The sequence below is a fragment of the Phyllobates terribilis genome, unplaced genomic scaffold (genome assembly GCF_046119375.1).
Source record: "Phyllobates terribilis strain yellow unplaced genomic scaffold, ASM4611937v1 Scaffold_1__5_contigs__length_1240528914, whole genome shotgun sequence".
In the NCBI taxonomy this organism is placed as follows: domain Eukaryota; kingdom Metazoa; phylum Chordata; class Amphibia; order Anura; family Dendrobatidae; genus Phyllobates; species Phyllobates terribilis.
The window spans coordinates 185,957,777-185,979,969 of NW_027362761.1; the positions used below are offsets into that span (position 1 = coordinate 185,957,777).

Below are 22,193 nucleotides of genomic sequence, written 5' to 3' on the forward strand. Positions count from 1 at the left end.
CTTCGTGGGACACTCGTGGACTACTACGGAGGGGTAAGGATAAGGTTGTGGTTTATTATTTTATATTTTATTACAGGAGATCGATGGCTTCGGGGAATTAGGTGTCTAGGTGAGTATAGGTGTAGTTTTTTATTTTTTACTTTATTTTAGGTGGCGATCGGCAGGGACAGGTAATGTATAAACTAATTTATTTTAGGTAACCACTGGCCACCAATGACATGTATTTAAAATTTATTGGGGCACAGTAGGGCAATTTAAATAGCAGGATCAGGCTGATGGGAACTACTGCTCCCATCGAGCTGATCCTGCTGGCACGAGTGGACGGGGGACAGACATAGGCCGATGGGAGTAGTAGTGTCACATCGGCCTATGTCTGCCTGCACGCACAGACACCCGCACACATCGCACAGACACAGCGCACACCCGCACACAATCGCAGACATCGCACAGACACCGCGCACACCCGCACACATCGCACAGACATCGCACACACACCCCGCACACACACGCACAGACACCCGCACACACACTAATCATGACCGGTCTGATGGTCTGGGAGGTGAGGCTGACCTGTGCGGCCGTGGGAAAGTTCATGTGAGTTCATGCAGTCAAGCATGAACTCACATGAACCCTCTGAGGGCACCGCGGCTACTTCAAATGAACAGCTGATCGGCATCACCTGATACCTCAGCTGTTCATTTGAAATAACCGGCGGGAAAGCGCAGCACAGAACGGGAAAGCCGGCGGTGAAGTCTTTTCACTGCCGGCTTCCCCGCCCGGGTCCTTCGCTCCTTGGTGCTGCGCTCCCCGCCCGGTCCTAATTTACGATTGGGATTGGAGGTGGCGAGGGGAGCGGAGGATCGGGGTGGAAGGCGGCGGGGAAGCAGTATGGGGCTGTGTGATTGTTTAAAAGCCGGCGGCTTTTTACCGCGCACCGGCTTTTAAACAATCAGGAGAATTCTCCCCCGCTGGGATGGCATTCTGATGACAGGCTGGATCGCGCTGCCATCCAACTTGTCATCCTTCACAGACACTGCAGAGCGCAGGCATTATGGGAACTTCCGATTCCGGTATTCGATATTGTAAAAGTATCGGAATTAAGTATCGGAATTCCGATACCGCGAATATCGGCCGATACCCGATATTTCAGTATCGGAATGCTCAACACTACTGGCTAGCATAAGAGGCCTGGTCAGTCTGTGAGCAAGCAGGAGTTCCCCTGGCCAGGTGGAGTGGTAGGCCTCCCCGTCTGTCTGCACTCTTCCTGGCTACCTTGCTGTAAGCGGGTAGAAGTAGCCCACGTCCCTGAGTGTACCGTGTAGTGCTCACCCGTATGACTGGTGACTTGGGGCCTTCTGTTAGCCTCCGCTCCACGACGGCGGTGCTGGTCCCTTGCTTGTGACTGACCCTCCGTGCTTCTATGGCCAGAGGACCTGAAATCCCCTGCCGGCTGGTTTCTGCTGCTGGATATATAAGTCCTCACAGCTTCGGACTCCTGTGTCCGGTTCCTATTGTCTTCTGCCAGGGCGAGCTCTGCTCAGCTTCCAGCCCCTGGTCTTTAGCTCCTAGCTCCTACAGAGCTCCTTGCTGTTACTTTCCCTTGCTCTCACTCTGACTCTGACTGTTCTCTGTTCTCTGACTCACTCAACCCCGCCCCAGATCCAGTTTATAAGGGCAGAATTCTCCCCTCCCAGGACTGGGGCAGGAGGATGTTGCATGTTTAAGGGATCCTGACCAGGAAACCTCCCACTTGCTCTCCGACGTAATATCTCTATTACTGTGGAGACCAGACCCCTGGGGTGCCACACATGGCTCTTGTAAGGGGCATTGCAGTTCCTCATAATTTTTGGAAAGCCTTCCATTCACTGCTTAGGCCAACAGTGCACGGGAGACCCAGTTGCTATAAATGGAAAAAAAGGTTTAGTTAACGCCCTCTGACCTCCATGTCATTTCCAAGGGGCATTGGAGTGGCTCGAAATTTTTGGTAGGCATTGCACTCACTGTATGCCCTATAACTGTGTAGCCGAACCGCTCCTTTTGTTACAGAAACATATCCTACAAGACATATCTGGTTGACTGGCCTGATAATGATGTGAATGGTCCCTGTTCCTCCTGCTCTTTCTCCTTTGCCACTACCTCATCCATCATTTATCACCTGAAGCTTTGTTTTAACGGGAGTCATAGAACTTGGATAGTAGCAGGAACACATCCAGCAATCCTCGGAGGAGGTAGGATATGCGCCAAAACGCTGACCACCTCAGGCCTAGCCGCTACTACATACATGCGCTTGCATTACAACAAAACAAAGCAGATGCTAACTTCTATCATCCTCATCATGCTCCTCACCTTGGCACTCTCAACTCCCCTGATGGAGAAGCCAGGGTCCACCGGAGGAGTCTGATAGTCCGGTGGGCTCGGCCAATGCTGCCCTAAAGCAGGCCAGGCTAAGAAAAGTGTGGGAAAGGTTACCGGGACAAATAGGGGTGGCTGGGGACCGAGTATGGACACCCGGCCACCCCCTGGAGGCTGGGGAGCAAGCGGGGACACCCGGCCACCAGGCGGCTGGGGACTGAGTATGGATACCAGGCCGCCGACACAGCCATGGCGTGGTGGCCAGATTCCGCCTCCACATGCCTAAAAGGCCCAATTTAAAGTGCAAGCAAGCAAGCAGTATGGTATTGCAGCCTGGGGGTGGGTGGGTGGCAGGCTGCATACTTGAGCTTGTATTGCAAGGAATGGGGGAGGTACAATTGAACACTGCCCTGGGACTAGAACTTGCATGGGGATAGTTGCAAGTCTGCATCTTTTGATGCGGTAAGGATCACTTTTGATGGGCACACTTTTAGACAGTGACCTGGGAGTCAGAGATGCTTCCAGGGGTCTTCCCCATGCTGTTCCCTTGTCTTTTCAGCACTTTATGCATGTGTCACACAGCACATGGCCAGATAAGGTTGTAAAATGTTAAAATGACATTTCACGGTGAATGCATTTGTCATAGTTGAAAGCAATACAAAAGTGCAAAAACGCATAAAAAATGCTACTTGTGAACATAGCCGAAGGTGTGGAGGAGTATTTTTGTTTTTGGTCATTTATTTTAACTTATACACAAGTCTTTTCCCTGGAAAGGATGTTCCTTAACATATTTCACAGGAAATAAGTTTCACTTTCGTTTTTGAACGTTTTATTGTGAGCCCGTAAAAGTGGCTTAATACCTCTGACCACATTGTTGACAGCAGTCACCTGGGGGTCAGAAATGCTTCCTGGGCCGATCCCCATGCTGTCTCTATGTCATTTGAGCACTGTCACTATCGTTTTGGGCACTTGTTAGGCTTTTAAAAGACTGCCGGGGGTGCCACCGCAAAAATGCTCGAGTCTCCCATAGACTAACATTGGGCTCGTTGCTCGGGTCGAGCACCCGAGTATCACGGCGAGCTCGGCCCGAGCTTCGAGCACCCGAGCATTTTAGTGCTCGCTCAAAACTAGTAAGAAGCAATAACACCCAAGCTTCACTTCCTCACAAAAAAAAGACACGAGGTTGTCTTTTACGATCTCCTGATATTTGATTGGTGGTAGCAGCAGATTATAACAGCAAATGGTGTCCTACTAAGTACTTAGGAAGCAGACGAAGGGTTGAAGAATTTGGAGATAGCAGTAGTCATTAAGAGGGGCATTTTGTGTTGAATTTGATGAAATCACTTGTTAAATTGTTTGTGTTGCACTTTTTCAATTGTTCTTTTTTGATTGGTTTGTAAATTTTGCTAACAAAAATAATATGCAATGGGGGGTCGAATAATTTTGATTGCAGCTGTAAATTTACTTCTAGAGCCTTTGGTATTGCAGGTAGATCACTGATATGTTACGATTGCACTTTTTTTGTTAAAAAAAAATATAGAAATTTCCATTTTATATTTCAACAAAATGAGCTGGATAAAACCCCCTCTATTAAAATGTAATTAATAGATTATTGAAAATTTTGTAAACCACAAGATTGTTTTTTGCTTCATTTCACATACTTCAGAATAATAATTTTAATTGTCATTGAGAATTGTAACATTTACAAAATATGAGGTAATTTGGTTCGATAAAAATTGAAAAGCAGAATGACAGGATAAAGATTGCAAAACCTTGTACTTAGCGAACAACTACTGTATGCATATTTGTATCTTCTTGTCATGTTACTTACAGTATTGTACAATTCTTCCAGTCTGGATATGGTGAGGAAACGGTGCATGTTCACGCCATATTCTATCAACAACTTCACAAAGTCTACACGATCCATCACTAAGGCATCCTGCATGGCTTTTTCCAAAGAACCGACCTTTCAGGAGAAGATAGAAGGGATCAATTAAAAATCTGCATTTAACAGGCTGTCTAGTTATGGTTTTAATGGGACCTATCGGGGCGTTTTACTACTTAAACGAATAGTATATGTGTATAGGTCAGAGAAGCTAACACTTAGAACTCAAGATTTGAAGCCACATACAAATTAGCATGGAAGTGCATTGCGTGCTGGTCAATGTGCTCCGTGTATGCCCCCAGTGCACTTTCAGGCTTCAAACCTTGATTTCTCAGTGATGGCACATCAGATAACTACAAAACCTTCATCATTATTATTGTTGTTGCATGACCTATATAGCCATAATATTAGTTACTGGATTAGCTGGATTTCCTTTAAAATGCAAAAATATTAAAATTTGTCCTCAGTGGTTGCTACCTTTTAATGGATAACTGAAAAGATGGTAATGTGGCTCCCATGTCTTTAGCCCCACAAAATGCCTGCATGTGTAATGCGGTTCATATGTATAGCCAGTAATAGTGAGAGTAAGTTCTCTGCGATCCCTTACTGGAGGATTGTGCACTTTTGTGCAAACCAGGAAGTCGTGCACGATCCCTCAGATAGGGGAGGATGTGCTTCAGTAGTTGTAGTGGTAGTGGTAGTGTGAGGAAGAAAGCAACATCATGGAGTTCTCTGTGCAGACTGAGCCACCCCGGGCTCAGTGTCAAGCCCCTCCCTCTGCCCACCCACTACACACTCATTGGCTGTTAGTATCTGCCCCAGCACCGCCTTCTGCCCACCCACTGCACACTCAATGTCTGTTAGTGTCTGCCCCAGCCCCACCCTCTGGCCGCGCACAAGATACTCATTGGCTGTTAGTATCTGCCCCAGCACTGACCTCTGTCATTCATTCCTGCACTGGATCAGTGAAAGAGTGCTAAATAATCAAATATTGATTTGTAATCTCAATTCTGTTCTGGATAGATGGCATCAGCCTTGTGGTAGGTTTTAGCTGATATTATATGTGTTATTCTTGTACACTTAGCTCAGGGTAGATGGTCAAGGCCATATATGAAAAACAGGTACTATGTGGGACATATATAACAAACGTGAGACACAGGGGTGGTTGCCTTTCCACTTTCTACTGACATCAGATGGAGGGTCTGAACACTGAGCATCCGACATGAAGGCCTGGACACATGTGCTCGACACAGACAGAAGCAACCTACCATTCTAATTATTGACAAATGGACAATTTCTTTGTAACTATTTCAACTATTTTATGTTTTGCTACAATGATTCTTTTTGGTGGACAATCGAATAAACCTCTACATTTTTTTATATAAGAATTATTGTGATATGTTCTTTGAAGTATCGCATCTGGTAAGAAGTCCTGTATAAATAAATATACCAAATAAGTATATTTAACACAGAGCAGTGATCCTGTGTCCTCATCTGTAGTGCAATAATTTATCTCACATCCACAGTGGTGACAGAGCAGTCATATGTCCCCCACATCACATCCACAGTGATGACAGAGCAGTCATATGTCCCCCACATCACATCCACAGTGATGACAGAGCAGTCATATGTCCCCCACATCACATCCACAGTGATGACAGAGCAGTCATATGTCCCCCACATCACATCCACAGTGGTGACAGAGCAGTCATATGTCCCCCACATCACATCCACAGTGGTGACAGAGCTGTCATATGTCCCCCACATCACATCCACAGTGATGACAGAGCAGTCATATGTCCCCCACATCACATCCACAGTGATGACAGAGCAGTCATATGTCCCCCACATCACATCCACAGTGATGACAGAGCAGTCATATGCCCCCCACATCACATCCACAGTGGTGACAGAGCAGTCATATGTCCCCCACATCACATGCACAGTGGTGACAGAGCAGTCATATGTCCCTCACATCACCCCTGACATAGGAATACTGTGAAGTGAAGAGTCCATAGTCATGTGTGTACACAAGAGTGTAAGTATGTGTGCGCATCTACAGATATATATCAGTCCAAACACAACCCTCAGCTTCTGCAGAACCTCACAATACACACTTCAGTTGCTGCAGAACCACATAATACATCCCTCAGCTGCTGCAGGACGTCACAATACACACCTTAGTTGCTGCAGAACCTCATAATACACTGCAGCTGCTGCAGAACATCATAATGCACACCTCAGCATAATATACTCCAGCTGCTGTAGAACCTCATAATACACCCCTCAGCATAATATACAACAGCTGCTGCACAACCTCATAATAGACACCTCAGCTGCTGCAGAATGTCATAATACACACCTCAGCTGCTGCAGAACCTCATAATATACCCCTCAGCTGCTGCAGAACCTCATAATACACACCCCAGCATAATATACTCCAGCTGCTGCAGAACCTCATAATACACCCCTCAGCATAATATACAACAGCTGCTGCACAACCTCATAATAGACACCTCAGCTGCTGCAGAACGTCATAATACACACCTCAACTGCTGCAGAACCTCATTATATATCCCTCAGCTGCTGCAGAACCTCATAATTCACACCTCAGCATAATACACTTTAGCTGCTGCAGAACCTCATAATACACACCGCAGCTGCTGTAGAACCTGATAATACACCCCTTAGCATAATACACCTAAAGGTGTGTAATATACGCTCTGTTAGGATTTTGATCTACTTGATGATTCGAGCGGTCGTCACTTGATTGCTCACATGCGATATGCAGACTTGAGGTCTAACTAAGCGCATATTACACACCTTTTAGGATTCAGCATGTCAATGTCAACTTGCAGAATTACAAACATGTAAATGACATCTATATACAGTATAAGGCCTCCTTAACACGTACGCGTTTCCAATACGTGTGGTATACGCTTTTTTCACGGATCCCACAAATACCCATTATAACCTAACCATGTGTCCAAGCAAAACACATAGAGACATGTCTGTTTTTTTCTGACAGCATGGATGACAAGGTCCAATTCAAGTCTATGGGTCCGTGAAAAATGTGTACAGCACACAGATGGCATCTGTCACGCACAGTGTAGGAAAGACAAAGTGCAACATGAAGGGATGAGGGGAAGGGAGCCCAGACACTAGGGAAAGGGGGAGTGGAGACCTCCGAGGCTGATCTAATATCACCCTTTCCCCCCTACCGTCCCTATATTGGCTCCTCACCAATCGCCGAACAGAAAACCTAAGCCCTGTACTGTAAATCCCTAGAGCTGGTCAATCCCCACTATAAACTAAAGACAACAAGGGAGACAAACACAGGGGGAAGAAACTTAGCTTGGGCCAACTTCAGAGAGATAATACCAAACGTGCTCCAAGCACCAGAGAAGAAGTAAGCAAACTGCAATAGCTCCAAGCCTTTGCAAGGGAACATGTGAATATCACTGGCCCCTCCCTGCAGCAAACTAAAAGTATTTAAACACCAAGGCCAGGGTGTCAATCAGAGCAGGAGGAAGGTAGCCGCTGGGTCCTAAAGTAAGACAGATTTTTAGAAGGCGTCTGTAATGCCAAATTAAGTGACTTTCTGAAACCAGCTACAGAACGACTGTCTGCTACATCTGACACACCCGTGACAGTACCCCCCCTTCTACGAGTGGCCTAAGGACACTGAGGTCCAGGTTTCTCAGGATAAGACGTGTGGAATGAACGAACCAGCCTGGGGGCCTTCACCTCTGATGCTGAAACCCACATCCTCTCCTCAGGACCATAACCCTTCCAGTACACCAAGTATTGTAGAGAACGACGTTGAAGATGAGAATCTACAATCCTCGAAATCTGAAACTCCAGATTACCATCAACCATTATTGGGGGCGGTGGTAGGGGTGAGGACTCAAGAGGTTCCACATATTCCTTGAGCAGAGACCTGTGAAAGACAGTGTGGATCTTAAGGGCCTGAGGTAGCTCAAGACGAAACGCTGCTGGGTTTATGTGATGGGTAGATACCACACATGGTGTTGTTAAGCATCCAGCAACTAGAGGGGTTAAAAGGGAGCAGCTAGGGGGGAGTGGCCAGGCCTGCCTCAGAAAGACTGAGTAGTGTCAGTTCTGAGCTGGAGGGCAAGCTTGAAGGATGCTACCTCTTCATCAGGCCGATGAGGGTCCTGGGACTCTCTTACTGCGACTGCCTGCTAGTTGCTAAGAGTATCTACAGGAGGAAGAAGTGAGTTAACTGTAGTTTAGCAGAAGAAAGGATTGAACACCATGTCTTAGGACTGGACTCATCCTTCCGTTCTAACCCCCCACCCCATACCTCACTGCATTCCAAGGTAAAGCGTGTGGCAATGTGGACAGGGACACTGGTTGGTGAACTGAATAGTGGGACTCAAGAGACTGTGAACGTGGGTGTGTGGAGTTGTGCTGCTAACAGAGACTGTGTACTACTGTGCCTTGTGAAGACACTGTACTGTGATGAAGCCTGTTGCTTTAATGTCCTTGAATTGCACTGTCCATGCTTCATATTAAATGCTACTGTTTAACTGTTCAGGAGGACTCTTGTCAAATTTGTCTGGTCAGCAAGTGAATCCATCTACGTGTCTGTGCCTGAGGGTCAATGCCCCCCTGTGTGCCTGAGAGGGCTGCAGCATATGGTCGCCCTGAGTAACCGTTCCCCCAGGATTCCAAAGAATTCATGAAACCTGTCTCACCCCTATTTAAACTTAGGCAGCGTGCACGTAACATTTATGACTGCAGTTATTTTGAAGGGACCAATAAATCTAGGTCCCAGCTTCCAAGAAGGAATCTTCAACTTAATATTCCTGGTAGACAACCACACAAAGTCATTCACATTCAGGTCCGGACCTGGCAAGTATTTTCTGTCAGCCATACATTTGTACCTGTCTCCCATGATCTTCAAATTACTCAGAACCCCACGCCACATCGACGAGAGCGATGAAGCAAAACGTTCCTCCTCAGGAACTCCCGAAGCTCCTCCCCCACTAAAAGTGCCAAACTGTGGGTGGTAACTGTATGCACCAAAGAACGGTGACCTGCCAGTGGATTCTTGACGAACATTATTAATGGCAAATTCTGCCTGCGGTAAGTAGAATGCCCAATCCTCCTGATTTTCAGAGTGAAAAAACCTGAGGTAGGTCTCCAAATTCTGATTGACGCGCTCGGTATGTCCATTCGACTGAGGATGGAAGGCAGAGGAAAAGGACAGCTGCACCCCCAGTCGAGAACAGAATGCTTTTCCAGAACTTGGAAACAAACTGGGTCCCCCGATCTGACACCACATCGGAGGGAACCCTGTGAAGCTTCACATTCTCATTTATAAACACCTGAGCAAGAGTCTTGGCATTTGGAAGTGCCAGTAATGCAACAAAGTGAACCATTTTACTGAACCTATCTACAACCACCAAAACCACCGTTTTGCCTGCAGAAATCGGTAGGTCAGCAATAAAATCCATGGACAAGTGTGTCCATGGTCTGCAAGGGATAGGTAGCGGAAGAAGAGTACCAGACGGACGGGTATGCGAAACTTTAGAACGCGTGCAAATATTACAAGCAGATATGTGTACAACCATATCCCGATGCAACCCCGGCCACCAAAAATGACGAGAGGAGGTCCACGGTTGCCTTACCACCTTGATGACCAGCAAGCACACAGCTGTTAAGTTCCTTATTTACTTTGCGGAGCAGATTAGATGGTACAAATAACCTTCCTGAAGGGCAAGAGGCAGAGGCGTCCCCCTGGGCCTCCAACACCTCACCCTCCAGTTTCAGGATACAATGCCGAAATGACTACTCCCTTCTGTAATATCGGGGCAGGGTTCTCATGGTCACCACCACAAAGGAAGCTCTGGGACAAAGCATCAGCCTTGACATTTTTGACCCCTGGACGACAAGTGACAACAAAATTGAACCAAGTAAAAAACAGGTACCATCTAGCTTGCCTAGGGTTGAGACGTTTAGCTGATTGAAGATATGACAGGTCTTATGGTCAGTAATAACAGAAATAGGATGGACAGCCCCCTCCAGCCAATGTTGCCATTCTTCGAATGCCAATTTGATCGCCAAAAGTTCCCTATTACCCACGTCATAGTTTCTCTCGGCCGAAGACAATTTCTTAGAAAAGAAAGCGCATGGACGCCATTTACCAGTGGACGGACCCTGAGACAGCACAGCCCCAACACCCACCTCTGAGGCATCAACTTCCACAATAAAGGGTTAGGAAACATCGGTTTGACTTCGTATAGGTGCCGTGGTAACAGTTCTTTAAGGAGGAAAAAGCTTGCAGGGAGGCATCCGACCATTTGGAAAAATCAGATCATTTTCTAGTCATGTGAGTAAGGGGTTTCACAATTACTGAATAATTTTGGATGAATTTCCTGTAAAAATTATTAAAGCCCAGAAAACGTTGTAGCGCCTTCAGGTTCTCGGGATTGTTATGTTCTGCTACCAAAGCTAAGGAAAGAGAGGAGATCTGTCCCTACTATAAGACTCAGCTGAATCCCTACGATGTAACAGGGAACCTGATCCTGCGATCAGACCTGCTAAAGTCCTAATCTAGTCTGTACGGAGACCTATAGATGTGAGGAGGGAATCCCTACAAGTACTAAGGACTGGGAGGAATATGGGACACCTCCTAACAGAAATAGTAGCAGACAGACGAACAAACAAAATAGATAGAACATAGAGGTCCGTAGACCAAGCAAACTAACAGAGTTAGATACAGAGCACAGGCTAGCTAGAAAGTAGATATACAATGAAGTCCAGCAAAGCCAGAAGGGCGGAGCAGGATTAAATAGGCCAACAAGGTCATGTGACCAGCAAAGGAAAAAAAACCTAACAGCAAGGTTCTAACAGTATCCCCCCTTCTAAGAGGATCCTCCGGATCCCCTAGGACCAGGCTTATCAGGAAATCTCCTGTGAAACGCTCTGATAAGTCTGGACGCGGAAACATCATCTGACCTCACCCAAGAGTTATCCTCGGGTCCGAAACCTTTCCAGGCCACAAGATACTGCAAACTACCTCTATACCGTCTAGAGTCAAGGATGCGAGAAATTTCATATTCCCCGTCCTCCACCACCGGAGGAACAGAGGCAGAGGCGTCACCATCCGACACAACAGCTTTTTTTAACAGAGAGACATGAAAGACCGGATTAATTCTCCAGGAGGTAGGAACCTCCAACCTAACAGCAGATTGGTTGACAACCTGAAGCACCTTAAAGGGCCCTACAAACTTGGGACCCAATTTCTTAGAAGGAATCCTCAACCGCAGATTCCTAGAGGACAACCAAACCATGTCACCAACAGCGAACAAAACCTCCTGTCGTTTCCTATCAAAGTAGTCTTTAGATTTTCTGTTGGCCTCCTGAAGATTACCACGCACATCCGTCCAAACTCTTTCCAAATCACCGGAAAAATTCTCCTCCTCAGGCACGGCAGATCCCAACTTGGAGAACGACCCAAACGACGGATGTCTCCCAGAACAACAAAAAAAAGGCGAACAACCAGCAGAAAAGATGTATGATTGTTCAGAGCAAATTCGGCAAGTGGCAGAAACTCAGACCACCCCTCTTGATTGTCTGCCACAAAACAACGCAAGAACTGCACAGCAAAATGGTTTTTCCTTTCTGTCTGGCCATTAGATTCAGGATGATATCCGGACGAAAACGACAAATGAATTCCCAACCTGTCACAAAAGGCACGCCAAAAACGAGCCACGAACTGAGGACCCCTATCAGAAACAATGTCAGTAGGAACGCCATGAAGTCTGACAATTTCCTTGACAAAGGCCTTAGCGAGAGTTTTAGCGCAGGGCAGTTTGACGAAGGGAACCAAGTGACACATCTTGCTAAAACGGTCCACGACCACCCAGATGACAGTAAAACCCTCAGAGGAGGGAAGGTCAGTTATAAAGTCCATAGCCAAATGTGTCCAAGGAGCACTGGGGACCTCCAAAGGACAAAGCAACCCCGCAGCAGGAGTATGTGAGGACTTAGATCTAGCACATATAGTACATTGGCGCACCCACTTAATGACTTCCTTCTGCCATCCAGGCCACCAAAAACTGCGACCCACCAGTCTCTTGGTCTCAGAGATTCCGGGATGACCTGCCAACCGAGATTCGTGACACTCAACAAACAAATCTCTCCTAAAGGTCCCAGGCACAAACAACCTCCCATGAGGAGTGTTAGATGGGGCATTCTCCTGAGCTTTAAGAATCTCATCTTCCAAAACGGAGTCTAAAGCAGCTATCACAACACCTTCTTGTAAAATGTTTTCCTCTTTCTCAGCACCGACTATGGGAGAAAAACTGCGAGACAAGGCATCCGCCTTAACATTCTTAGTACCAGGGATGTAAGTAACGGAGAAATTAAACCGCGAGAAAAACAGTGCCCACCTAGCCTGACGGGCATTCAGGCGCTTGGCAGCATCAAGATATATCAGATTTTTATGATCCGTAAGAACCTGAACGGGAAATTCCGCACCTTCCAAGAAGTGGCGCCAGTGTTCAAATGCGAGTTTAATAGCCAATAATTCCCGATTACCAATATCGTAATTCAGTTCAGTCTCCGAAAATTTTTTTGAAAAAAAGGCACAGGGATGTAATCCATCCCCGTTATCCTGAGACAATACTGCGCCAACCCCCACAGAGGAAGCATCAACCTCAACCAAAAACGGCCTAGTAACATCAGGCTGCATAAGGATGGGAGCAGAGGTGAACCTCTCCTTGAGATACACAAAAGCTTCAATGGCCTCAGAAGACCACTGAACCGCATCAGCACCTTTCCTGGTGAGATCAGTCAGAGGTTTGACAATACTAGAAAAATTTTTTATGAATTTTCTGTAGTAATTGGCGAAACCCAAAAACCTCTGTATCGATTTCAAACCAATAGGCCTAGGCCATTCCTGCACAGCCTGAACCTTAACCGGATCCATCTCAAAACCTTTGCTGGAGATAATGTAGCCCAAAAAACTAATTCTCTGTACAGCGAACTCACATTTCTCCAGCTTAGCAAAAAGCGAATTGTCCATTAATAACTGTAATACCTCACGCACGCTCCGCCAATGAGACTCCAGATCTGGCGAATAAATCAAAATGTCATCCAAATACACAACCACATTTTTACCGATCAAAGGTCTAAGGATGTCATTAATCAGATTCTGAAAAAATGCAGGAGCATTAGTAAGACCAAAAGGCATAACCAGATTCTCAAAATGACCCACAGGAGTGTTAAAAGCAGTCTTCCATTCATCACCCTCCTTCATGCGCAACAGATTGTATGCCCCCTTAAGGTCAATTTTAGAGAACCACTTGGCCCCCAATAACTGGTTAAACAGATCAGGAATCAATGGCAGTGGGTAAGGATTGCGTACCGTAATTTTGTTAATCTCACGAAAATCCAGACAAGGACGTAAACCGCCGTCCTTTTTTTTTACAAAAAAAAATCCAACCGCCACAGGAGACTTAGAGGGCCTAATGTGACCGGCGGCCAAACTTGTCTGTATGTATTCCTCCAAAGCCTTCCTCTCAGGAATGGTAAGGTTAAATAAACGACTTTTAGGAAGAGTCGCTCCAGGGACAAATTCAATAGAACAATCATAGTCTCTATGGGGAGGCAAAACCTGCGATTCCTTCTCAGAAAAAACTCTCCAAAAATCCTGAATAGGAACAGGCAATTCTCCCCTATCCAAAGCTGCAATACGCCCGTTACAACACTTGTCATAACATTTATGGCTCCAGGATTTAATTTCACTGGTAGACCAATCCAGTACAGGATTGTGAAATTTTAACCAGGGCAAACCCAATATTACTGGAGAAGGCAAGTTATTCAACACTACCAAATCCAATTTCTCATGGTGAACACCATTAATAGTGAGAGGAAATTCACTGACCTTGAGAGTAATATTCTTCAAAGGGGAGCCATCCACAGAAACCACAGCAATGGGGGATGATAAAGGTTCAGGTTTTAAATTGAGTTTTTCCACGAATCCCCCATCAATTACATTCAGTGTAGACCCGCAATCAACAAACACCCGAAATTCCATTAATTTTTCCTGAGCAATCGTGGAAGCAGCTAAAAATATACCCTTGGAATTTAAACAGGCAATACGGGCGTGACTGACCATTTTTTTTTCTTTCTTCATACGAAGCTCACAGCCTTTAATCAAATGACCAGATTTTCCGCAATAGAAGCACAAGCCTTCTGAAAAACGACGGTCTTTTTCTTGAGAGCGAGGTGCCACCGATCCAATCTCCATCGGTTCACCACTGTTAGTACACACATTATCATAACCAGAAACTGACATAGCAGAGGATTTGCTCTCATTAACCCTAGCACGCAGTCTTCTATTCTATCCACCCGTATAGCTAATTGCATAGCCTGTTGCAAATCCTCAGGTGTAGGATAAGCAATTAGCAGGTCTTTAACCCTTTCACTGAGCCCAGCAAGAAATAGACTTTTCAGAGCAGAATCGTTCCACCCTGTTTGAGTGGACCAACGACGAAAATGAGTACAATATTTTTCGACATTACCTGATCCTTGTTTTAAACGTCTCAACTCAGTCTCAGCTGATGCCTGCCACACGGTCAGGATCATCATATAATAGTCCTAAAGCAGAAAAAAAACTATCCACTGATCTGAAGCATGTATCACTAGGTTGCAAAGAAAAGGCCCACTCCTGAGGCTCTTTGCGCAAAAGTGACATTATGAACCCTACGCGCTGGGATTCATCCCCAGAGGACTTGGGTCTCAAACGAAAATACAATAAGCAAGCATTTTTAAATGAAAAAAATTCTCGATGTTCACCAAAAAATAAATCCGGCAAACATACCTTAGGCTCCAAGAAATATGCTCCAGGACAGTTACTCACGTGCTGACGGAGCTCGGCCACTTCCAGAGAGAGTCCCTGCAGGTGTTTAGCCAAATCCTGAACCGACACCATGATGGAACAAAAAAAAAAAAAAAAAAAAAATCTTTCCTTAGAGAATTTGCAGGCTGGACTTACTGTTATGTTCTGCTACCAAAGCTAAGGAAAGAGAGGAGATCTGTCCCTACTATAAGACTCAGCTGAATCCCTACGATGTAACAGGGAACCTGATCCTGCGATCAGACCTGCTAAAGTCCTAATCTAGTCTGTACGGAGACCTATAGATGTGAGGAGGGAATCCCTACAAGTACTAAGGACTGGGAGGAATATGGGACACCTCCTAACAGAAATAGTAGCAGACAGACGAACAAACAAAATAGATAGAACATAGAGGTCCGTAGACCAAGCAAACTAACAGAGTTAGATACAGAGCACAGGCTAGCTAGAAAGTAGATATACAATGAAGTCCAGCAAAGCCAGAAGGGCGGAGCAGGATTAAATAGGCCAACAAGGTCATGTGACCAGCAAAGGAAAAAAAACCTAACAGCAAGGTTCTAACAGGGATGGTCCCAATCAAGGACTGCCGAAAACCCGAAGATGACAACAGGTACCCCAAAAACTGCGCCTCCTGGATGGCGAAAACACATATCTCTAGTTTGGCATATAGTTTATAATCCCTTAACATCTGGAGAACCTGTTTAACATACCCCTGATGTGTCTCAAAATCAGGTGAGTAAACCAACATATATTCCAGGTAGACCACCACAAACCTCCCCACCAAATGATGAAAAATATAATTTATGAAATGCTGGAACACTGCAGGTGCATTGGTCAAACCAAAAGGCATAACCAGACTCTCGAAATGCCCCTCAGTGGTACTGAATGCTGTTTTTCATTCGTCCCCTTCTCTGATTCTAACCAGATTGTAGGCTCCCCTTAAATCCAACTGGGAGAATACCCTAGCTCCCACAACCTGGCTGAACAAATCTGGAATCAGAGGAAGAGGGTATGGATCTCGGATGGTAAATTGATTTAATTCCCAGAAATCTAAACAGGGATGTAGGAAGCAATCTTTTTTCTTCATGAAGAAGAACCCTGGTGCCATGGGTGAAGATGAGGGTCTAATATGTCCCTTCTCCAAACTTTCCGCAATGAAATCCTTCATGGTTTGTCTCAGGGCCAGAAAGATTATACAGTCTGGACACTGGTAGTTTAGCTCCGGGGGTCAGGATAATAGGACAGTCATATGCACGATGAGGAGGCAAATCCTGACACACCCTCTCAGAAAAAAACATCCTCAAAACCAGACAGAAAAGCAGGTAAGATTTACATAGAGACTGTAGAAAGGGAAATATCTAAACAGTTCTCATGGCAGTAATCTCCCCATTCAATGATCTCCCTGGCTTGCCAATCCACCAAAGGATTATGTTTCACCAACTAGGGTAGACCCAAAACAATTGTGATTATGTCACAATGAACCGACCCCACCCTCAGTTTTACATTATGTACAATCTGAGTTAGAGCTTTCTGTGCAAGTGGCGCTAAGTCGATGGCGAAGATTGGAATAGGCTTAGCTACAGTACAGCAAGCAAGCCCATGAGTTCTCACAAACTTAGCATCAACCATGCTGACTCCAGCTCCACTGTCAACAAACACAGAAATGTTCTCAGTTTTGCTCTCTAGCACCACCTCTGCTGTCAGGACAAACCGGGAACTGCAGGTTGACAATAAATGCACCAAATTGCTTATCCAATTCCAGACTACCAAGGGTTAATCCTTTTGTTTAGGAATCGAAGAACAGGCCCCAATAAAATGTCACTTTTTCCCACAAAAAAACATACGCCTTTTTTTTTGCGAATCTCCGGGGAAATGTATGATGCAGAGGCACCCCCTAACTGCATGGGTTCCTCCCCCTCCCCCAGTACTGGTTCACCGCCAGACCGCTCCCCCGGCAAAGGGGCATAACACCGACAAGAAGGCCCCGGAGAAGGTGGTCTCACCCACCTATCCCGAAGGCGTCTATCAACACGTATAGCCAACAACATGGCAGCCTCCAAGGACTGAGGGGTTTCATACACTGCCAAAGCATCTTTCAACCTTTCAGTTCGGCCCAGGCAAAATTGGCTTCTAAGAGCTGAGTCATTCCATTTTGTATCCATTGCCCATCCACGAAATTCAGAGCTGTACGTCTCCATTGACCGATTCCCCTGCAGGAGGTGACGTAGCCTAGACTCAGCCAAGGCAACTCGATCAGGGCCATCATAGATGAGGGCCAGGGCCCCAAAAAAAACCTTCACAGACTGGAGACAAACTGAATCCTGAAGCAAACAAAAAGCCCAGGATTGATGATCTCCCTGCAGCAGTGAGATCACAATTCAAGATGGACCGGCCTACCTGTAGCCGCTGACGCTGTTGCTGAACCTCACAGTGGAGGCCAGTCATCTCCAGAGACAGATAGCGCCGCTGCTCTGCGAGCTCTGCAACCGAAACCATACCAAGGGAGAAAGGAAAAAAAACACGCCCGAATTTAAAAAAAAAAACACACATGAATAAAACCACATTAGGTTTTTTTTTCCAAAATATGCATGGCCGGTGATAATGTCATGCACAGTGTAGGAAAGACAAAGTGCAACACGAAGGGAAGAGGGGAAGGGAGCCCAGACACTAGGGAAAGGGATAGTGGAGACCTCCTAGGCTGATTTAATATCTCCCTGTCTCCCCTACCGTCCCTATATTGGCTCCTCACCAATGGCCGAACAGAAAACCTAAGCCTTGTAAATCCCTAGAGCTAGGCCCTGGATAGGGAAGGGGGTGTGTGAGCATTGATCAGTCCCCACTATAAACTAAAGACAACAAGGGAGACAAACACAGGGGGAAAAAACTTTGCGTGAGCCAACTTCAGAGAGATTACACCAAACATACTCCAAGCACCAGAGAGGAAGCAAGCAGACTGCAATAGCTCCAATCATTCAAAAGGGAACATGTGAATATCACCGGCCCCTCCCTGCAGAAAACTGAAAGTATTTAAACACCCAGGTCAGGGTGTCAATCAGAGCAGAAGGGAGGTAGCCACTGGGTCCTAAAGTAAGACAAATTTAAGAAGGCGTCTGTAATGCCAAAGAAAGTGACCTTCTGCAAACAGCTGCAGAACGACTGTCTGCTACATCTGACACACCCGTGACAGCATCCGTGTGCTGTACATATTCAACATTGGAAAGTATATGCAAAGCTTTGTAATTTCTTTCTTTATCCATACTGGAAAAACACCAGTACCAGTTTTTCACGTACAGTACAGACCAAAAGAATCAAGAGAATGCCAAGAGTGTGCAAAGCAGTCATCAAAGCAAAAGGTGGCTACTTTGAAGAACCTAGAATATAAGACATATTTTCAGCTGTTTCACACTTTTTTGTTATGTATATAATTCCACATGTGTTAATTCATAGTTTTGATGCCTTCAGTGTTAATGTACAATTTTCATAGTCATGAAAATACAGAAAAATCTTTAAATGAGAGGGTGTGTCCAAACTTTTGGTCTGTACTGTATGTCTTTAACCCCTTACTGACATCTGACGTACTAATACGCGTCTGTGCCCTGAGACTTAATACCCAGACCCGTATTAGTACGTCATGGCGATCGCGCGCGCACACAGGCTGTGCGGGCGCGATCGCCGCCGGGTGTCAGCTGATTGTCACAGCTGACACCTGGTACTATGTGCAGGGAGCGGTCCTGCACCGTTCCCAGCACATTAACCCCCGCGATGCTGCGATCGAAGTCGATCGCGGCATTGCAGGGGCAAGGGGAGGTGATCGGCGATACTCACCTCCTCTTCCGGCTTCCAGCGCAGTCTGCAAAGGCTTCCCGGGTGTTGCCATGACGACCCGATGTCGTCATGACAACATCCGGGTCACCAGAGAGCAGGAAGATTGCTTGGACATGCGCAGTGCATCTCCAAGCAATCTTCACACTGTGCACTTCTGACAGCCTTCATGGCATAGGGATGGTGCTCCATTCCTGTGCCATGCAGGCGATCAGAAAAAAAAAAGTGAAAGTCCCAGAGTGGGACAAAGTAATAAAGTGTATAAACTGTGTGAAAGTGGAAAAAAAAAAAAAAAAAATGTGCAAAAATATTATAAAAAAATAAAAAAAATAATACACTAAAAATAAAAATATAATGTACCCATCAATAAATATTATTATAAAAAAAATAAAAAAAAAACAATAAAAGTACACATATTTGGTATCGCCGCGTCCGGAACAACCTGACCTATAAAACTGTCCCACTAGTTAACCCCTTCAGTGAACACGGTAAAAAAAAAAAAAAAAAAAACCGAAGCAAAAAACAATGCTTTATCACCATACCGCCAAACAAAAAGTGGAATAACACGCGATCAAAATGACGCATATAAATAAAAATGATACCGCTGAAAACGTCATCTCGTCCCGCAAAAAACAAGCCACCATACAGCTCCATCAGCCGAAAAATAAAAAAGTTATAGCTCTCAGAATAAAGCGATACTAAAAAATATTTTTTTCTATAAAATAGCTTTTATTGTGTATAAGCGCCAAAACATAGAAAAATGATACAAATGTGGTACCGCTGTAAACGTACTGACCCGAAGAATAAATCTACCTCATCAATTTTACCACACGCGGAACAGAATAAAAAAAAAACAATTCCTGAATTGTTGGTTTTTGTTTATTCTGCCTCCCAAAAATCGGAATAGAAAGCGATCAAAAAATGTCACGTGCCTGAAAATGGCACCAATAACAACGTTAAGTCATCCCGCAAAAAACGAGCCATCACATGACTGTCTGCCAAAATCTTGAAAAATTATAGCTCTCAAAATATGGCGATGCAAAAATTAGATTTTACAAAAAATGCGTCTTTTAGTGTGTGACAGCTGTCAGTCATAAAAACCCCATATGATTCTGGCATTGCTGTAATCACACCGACCCGAAGAATAAAGTCGTCTAATCACTTATACCGCACAAGGAACGGCGTCAAAAATAAACTCTTGGGTTAGGATTGGGCTAGGGTTAGGGCTGGGTTTGGGGCTAGGGTTGTGCTGGGGCTAGGGTTGTGCTGGGGCTAGGGTTGTGCTGGGGCTAGGGTTGTGCTAGGGTTAGGGCTGGGGTTGGGATTTTTTTCAAAAGTAAGAAAAAAAGATGACGATATGGCGACTAGTGTTGAGAGCAAGTGCTCGCTACCTGAGTTTGCATCGGGTGCTCTGGTATGCATTGAGTATCGTGGGTATTTGAGTGACATGCTCGAGTCTCTGCCCCATATGCTTCGCGGCCAAAAAACTTTACGGGGATTGCCTGCCATGCACGAGCGATCCCCGCATGTTTTTTTTTGGGTGTCTAATAACCGTGAAACATGCGGAGCAGGGACTCGAGCATGTCACTCGAGCACACGCTGTACATGGTGCATACCTGAGTACCCGATGCAAACTCAAGCAGCGAGCACTTGCGCTCAAGACTAATGACAACTTATTCAATATGATGACCTAATGTAAACAAATTCTGTGCCGTACCTCTGGGTTCAAAATGTTCACTATACACCTTAATAAAATCCTTGAGGGGTATAGTTTCCAAAATGGGGACACTTGTGGGGGAGCTCCACTGTTTAGGCACATCACGGGCTCTCCAAACGCGACATGGTGTCCGCTAACAAATTGAATGGAAAATCGGCTCAAATTGTTAGCGGACACCACATTGCGTTTGGAGAGCCCCTCTGTGCCCAAACTTTGGAGCTCCCCCACAAGTGACCCCATTTTGGAAACTAGACCCCCCAAGGCACCTTTCTAGATGCATAGTGAGCACTTGGAACCCCCAGGTGCTTCACAAATTGATTCGTAAAAATGAAAAAGTGAAAAAAAAAAATACTTTTTCATTTTTATGAATCAATTTGTGAAGCACCTGGGGTTCCAAGTGCTCACTATGAATCTAGATAGGTGCCTTGGGGGGTCTAGTTTCCAAAATGGGGTCACTTGTGGGGGAGCTCCAATGTTTGGGCACACAGGGACTCTCCAAATGCAACATGATATCCGCTAACAAATTGTTGGCTCAAATTGTTAGCGGATATCATGTTGCATTTGGAGAGTCCCTGTGTGCCCAAACATTGGAGCTCCCCCACAAGTGACCCCATTTTGGAAACTAGACCCCCCAAGGCACCTATCTAGATGCATAGTGAGCACTTGGAACCCCAGGTGCTTCACAAATTGATTCATAAAAATGAAAAAGTGTTTTTTTTTTTCACTTTTTCATTGTTACAAATGAATTTGTGAAGCACCTGGGGGTTCCAAGTGCTCGCTATGCATCTAGAAAGGTGCCTTGGGGGGTCTAGTTTCCAAAATGGGGTCACTTGTGGGGGAGCTCCAAAGTTTGGGCACAGAGGGGCTCTCCAAACGCAATGTGGCGTCCGCTAACAATTTGAGCCGATTTTCCATTCAATTTGTTAGCGGATACCATGTTGCATTTAGAGAGTCCCTGTGTGCCCAAACATTGGAGCTCCCCCACAAGTGACCCCATTTTGGAAACTAGACCCCCCAAGGCACCTATCTAGATGCATAGTGAGCACTTGGAACCCCTAGGTGCTTCACAAATTGATTCGTAAAAATGAAAAAGTGTTTTTTTTTTCACTTTTTCATTATTACGAATCAATTTGTGAAGCACCTGGGGGTTCCAAGTGCTCACTATGCATCTAGAAAGGTGCCTTGGGGGGTCTAGTTTCCAAAATGGGGTCACTTGTGGGGGAGCTCCAAAGTTTGGGCACAGAGGGGCTCTCCAAACGCAATGTGGTGTCCGCTAACAATTTGAGCCGATTTTCCATTCAATTTGTTAGCGGATACCATGTTGCATTTAGAGAGTCCCTGTGTGCCCAAACATTGGAGCTCCCCCACAAGTGACCCCATTTTGGAAACTAGACCCCCCAAGGCACCTATCTAGATGCATAGTGAGCAGTTGGAACCCCCAGGTGCTTCACAAATTGATTCATAAAAATGAAAAAGTGTTTTTTTTTTCACTTTTTCATTGTTACGAATCAATTTGTGAAGCACCT

At 45.5% G+C, this 22,193-nt stretch overlaps 1 protein-coding gene across 5 annotated transcripts in view; it reads right to left on the reverse strand.

Moving 5' to 3' along the window:
- TRPM6 (transient receptor potential cation channel subfamily M member 6) overlaps positions 1–22,193 on the reverse strand; it is a 381,140-nt gene that overhangs the window by 248,483 nt on the left and 110,464 nt on the right. For all 5 annotated transcript variants that reach the window (XR_012314145.1, XM_073670622.1, XM_073670620.1 and 2 more), the window contains exon 12: positions 4,184–4,318. Coding sequence is in view for 4 of the 5 variants with exons in the window: in XM_073670622.1 (XP_073526723.1) it covers positions 4,184–4,318 (135 nt within the window). In the remaining variant the exon portion in view is untranslated. The remainder of the gene's footprint in view (positions 1–4,183; positions 4,319–22,193) is intronic.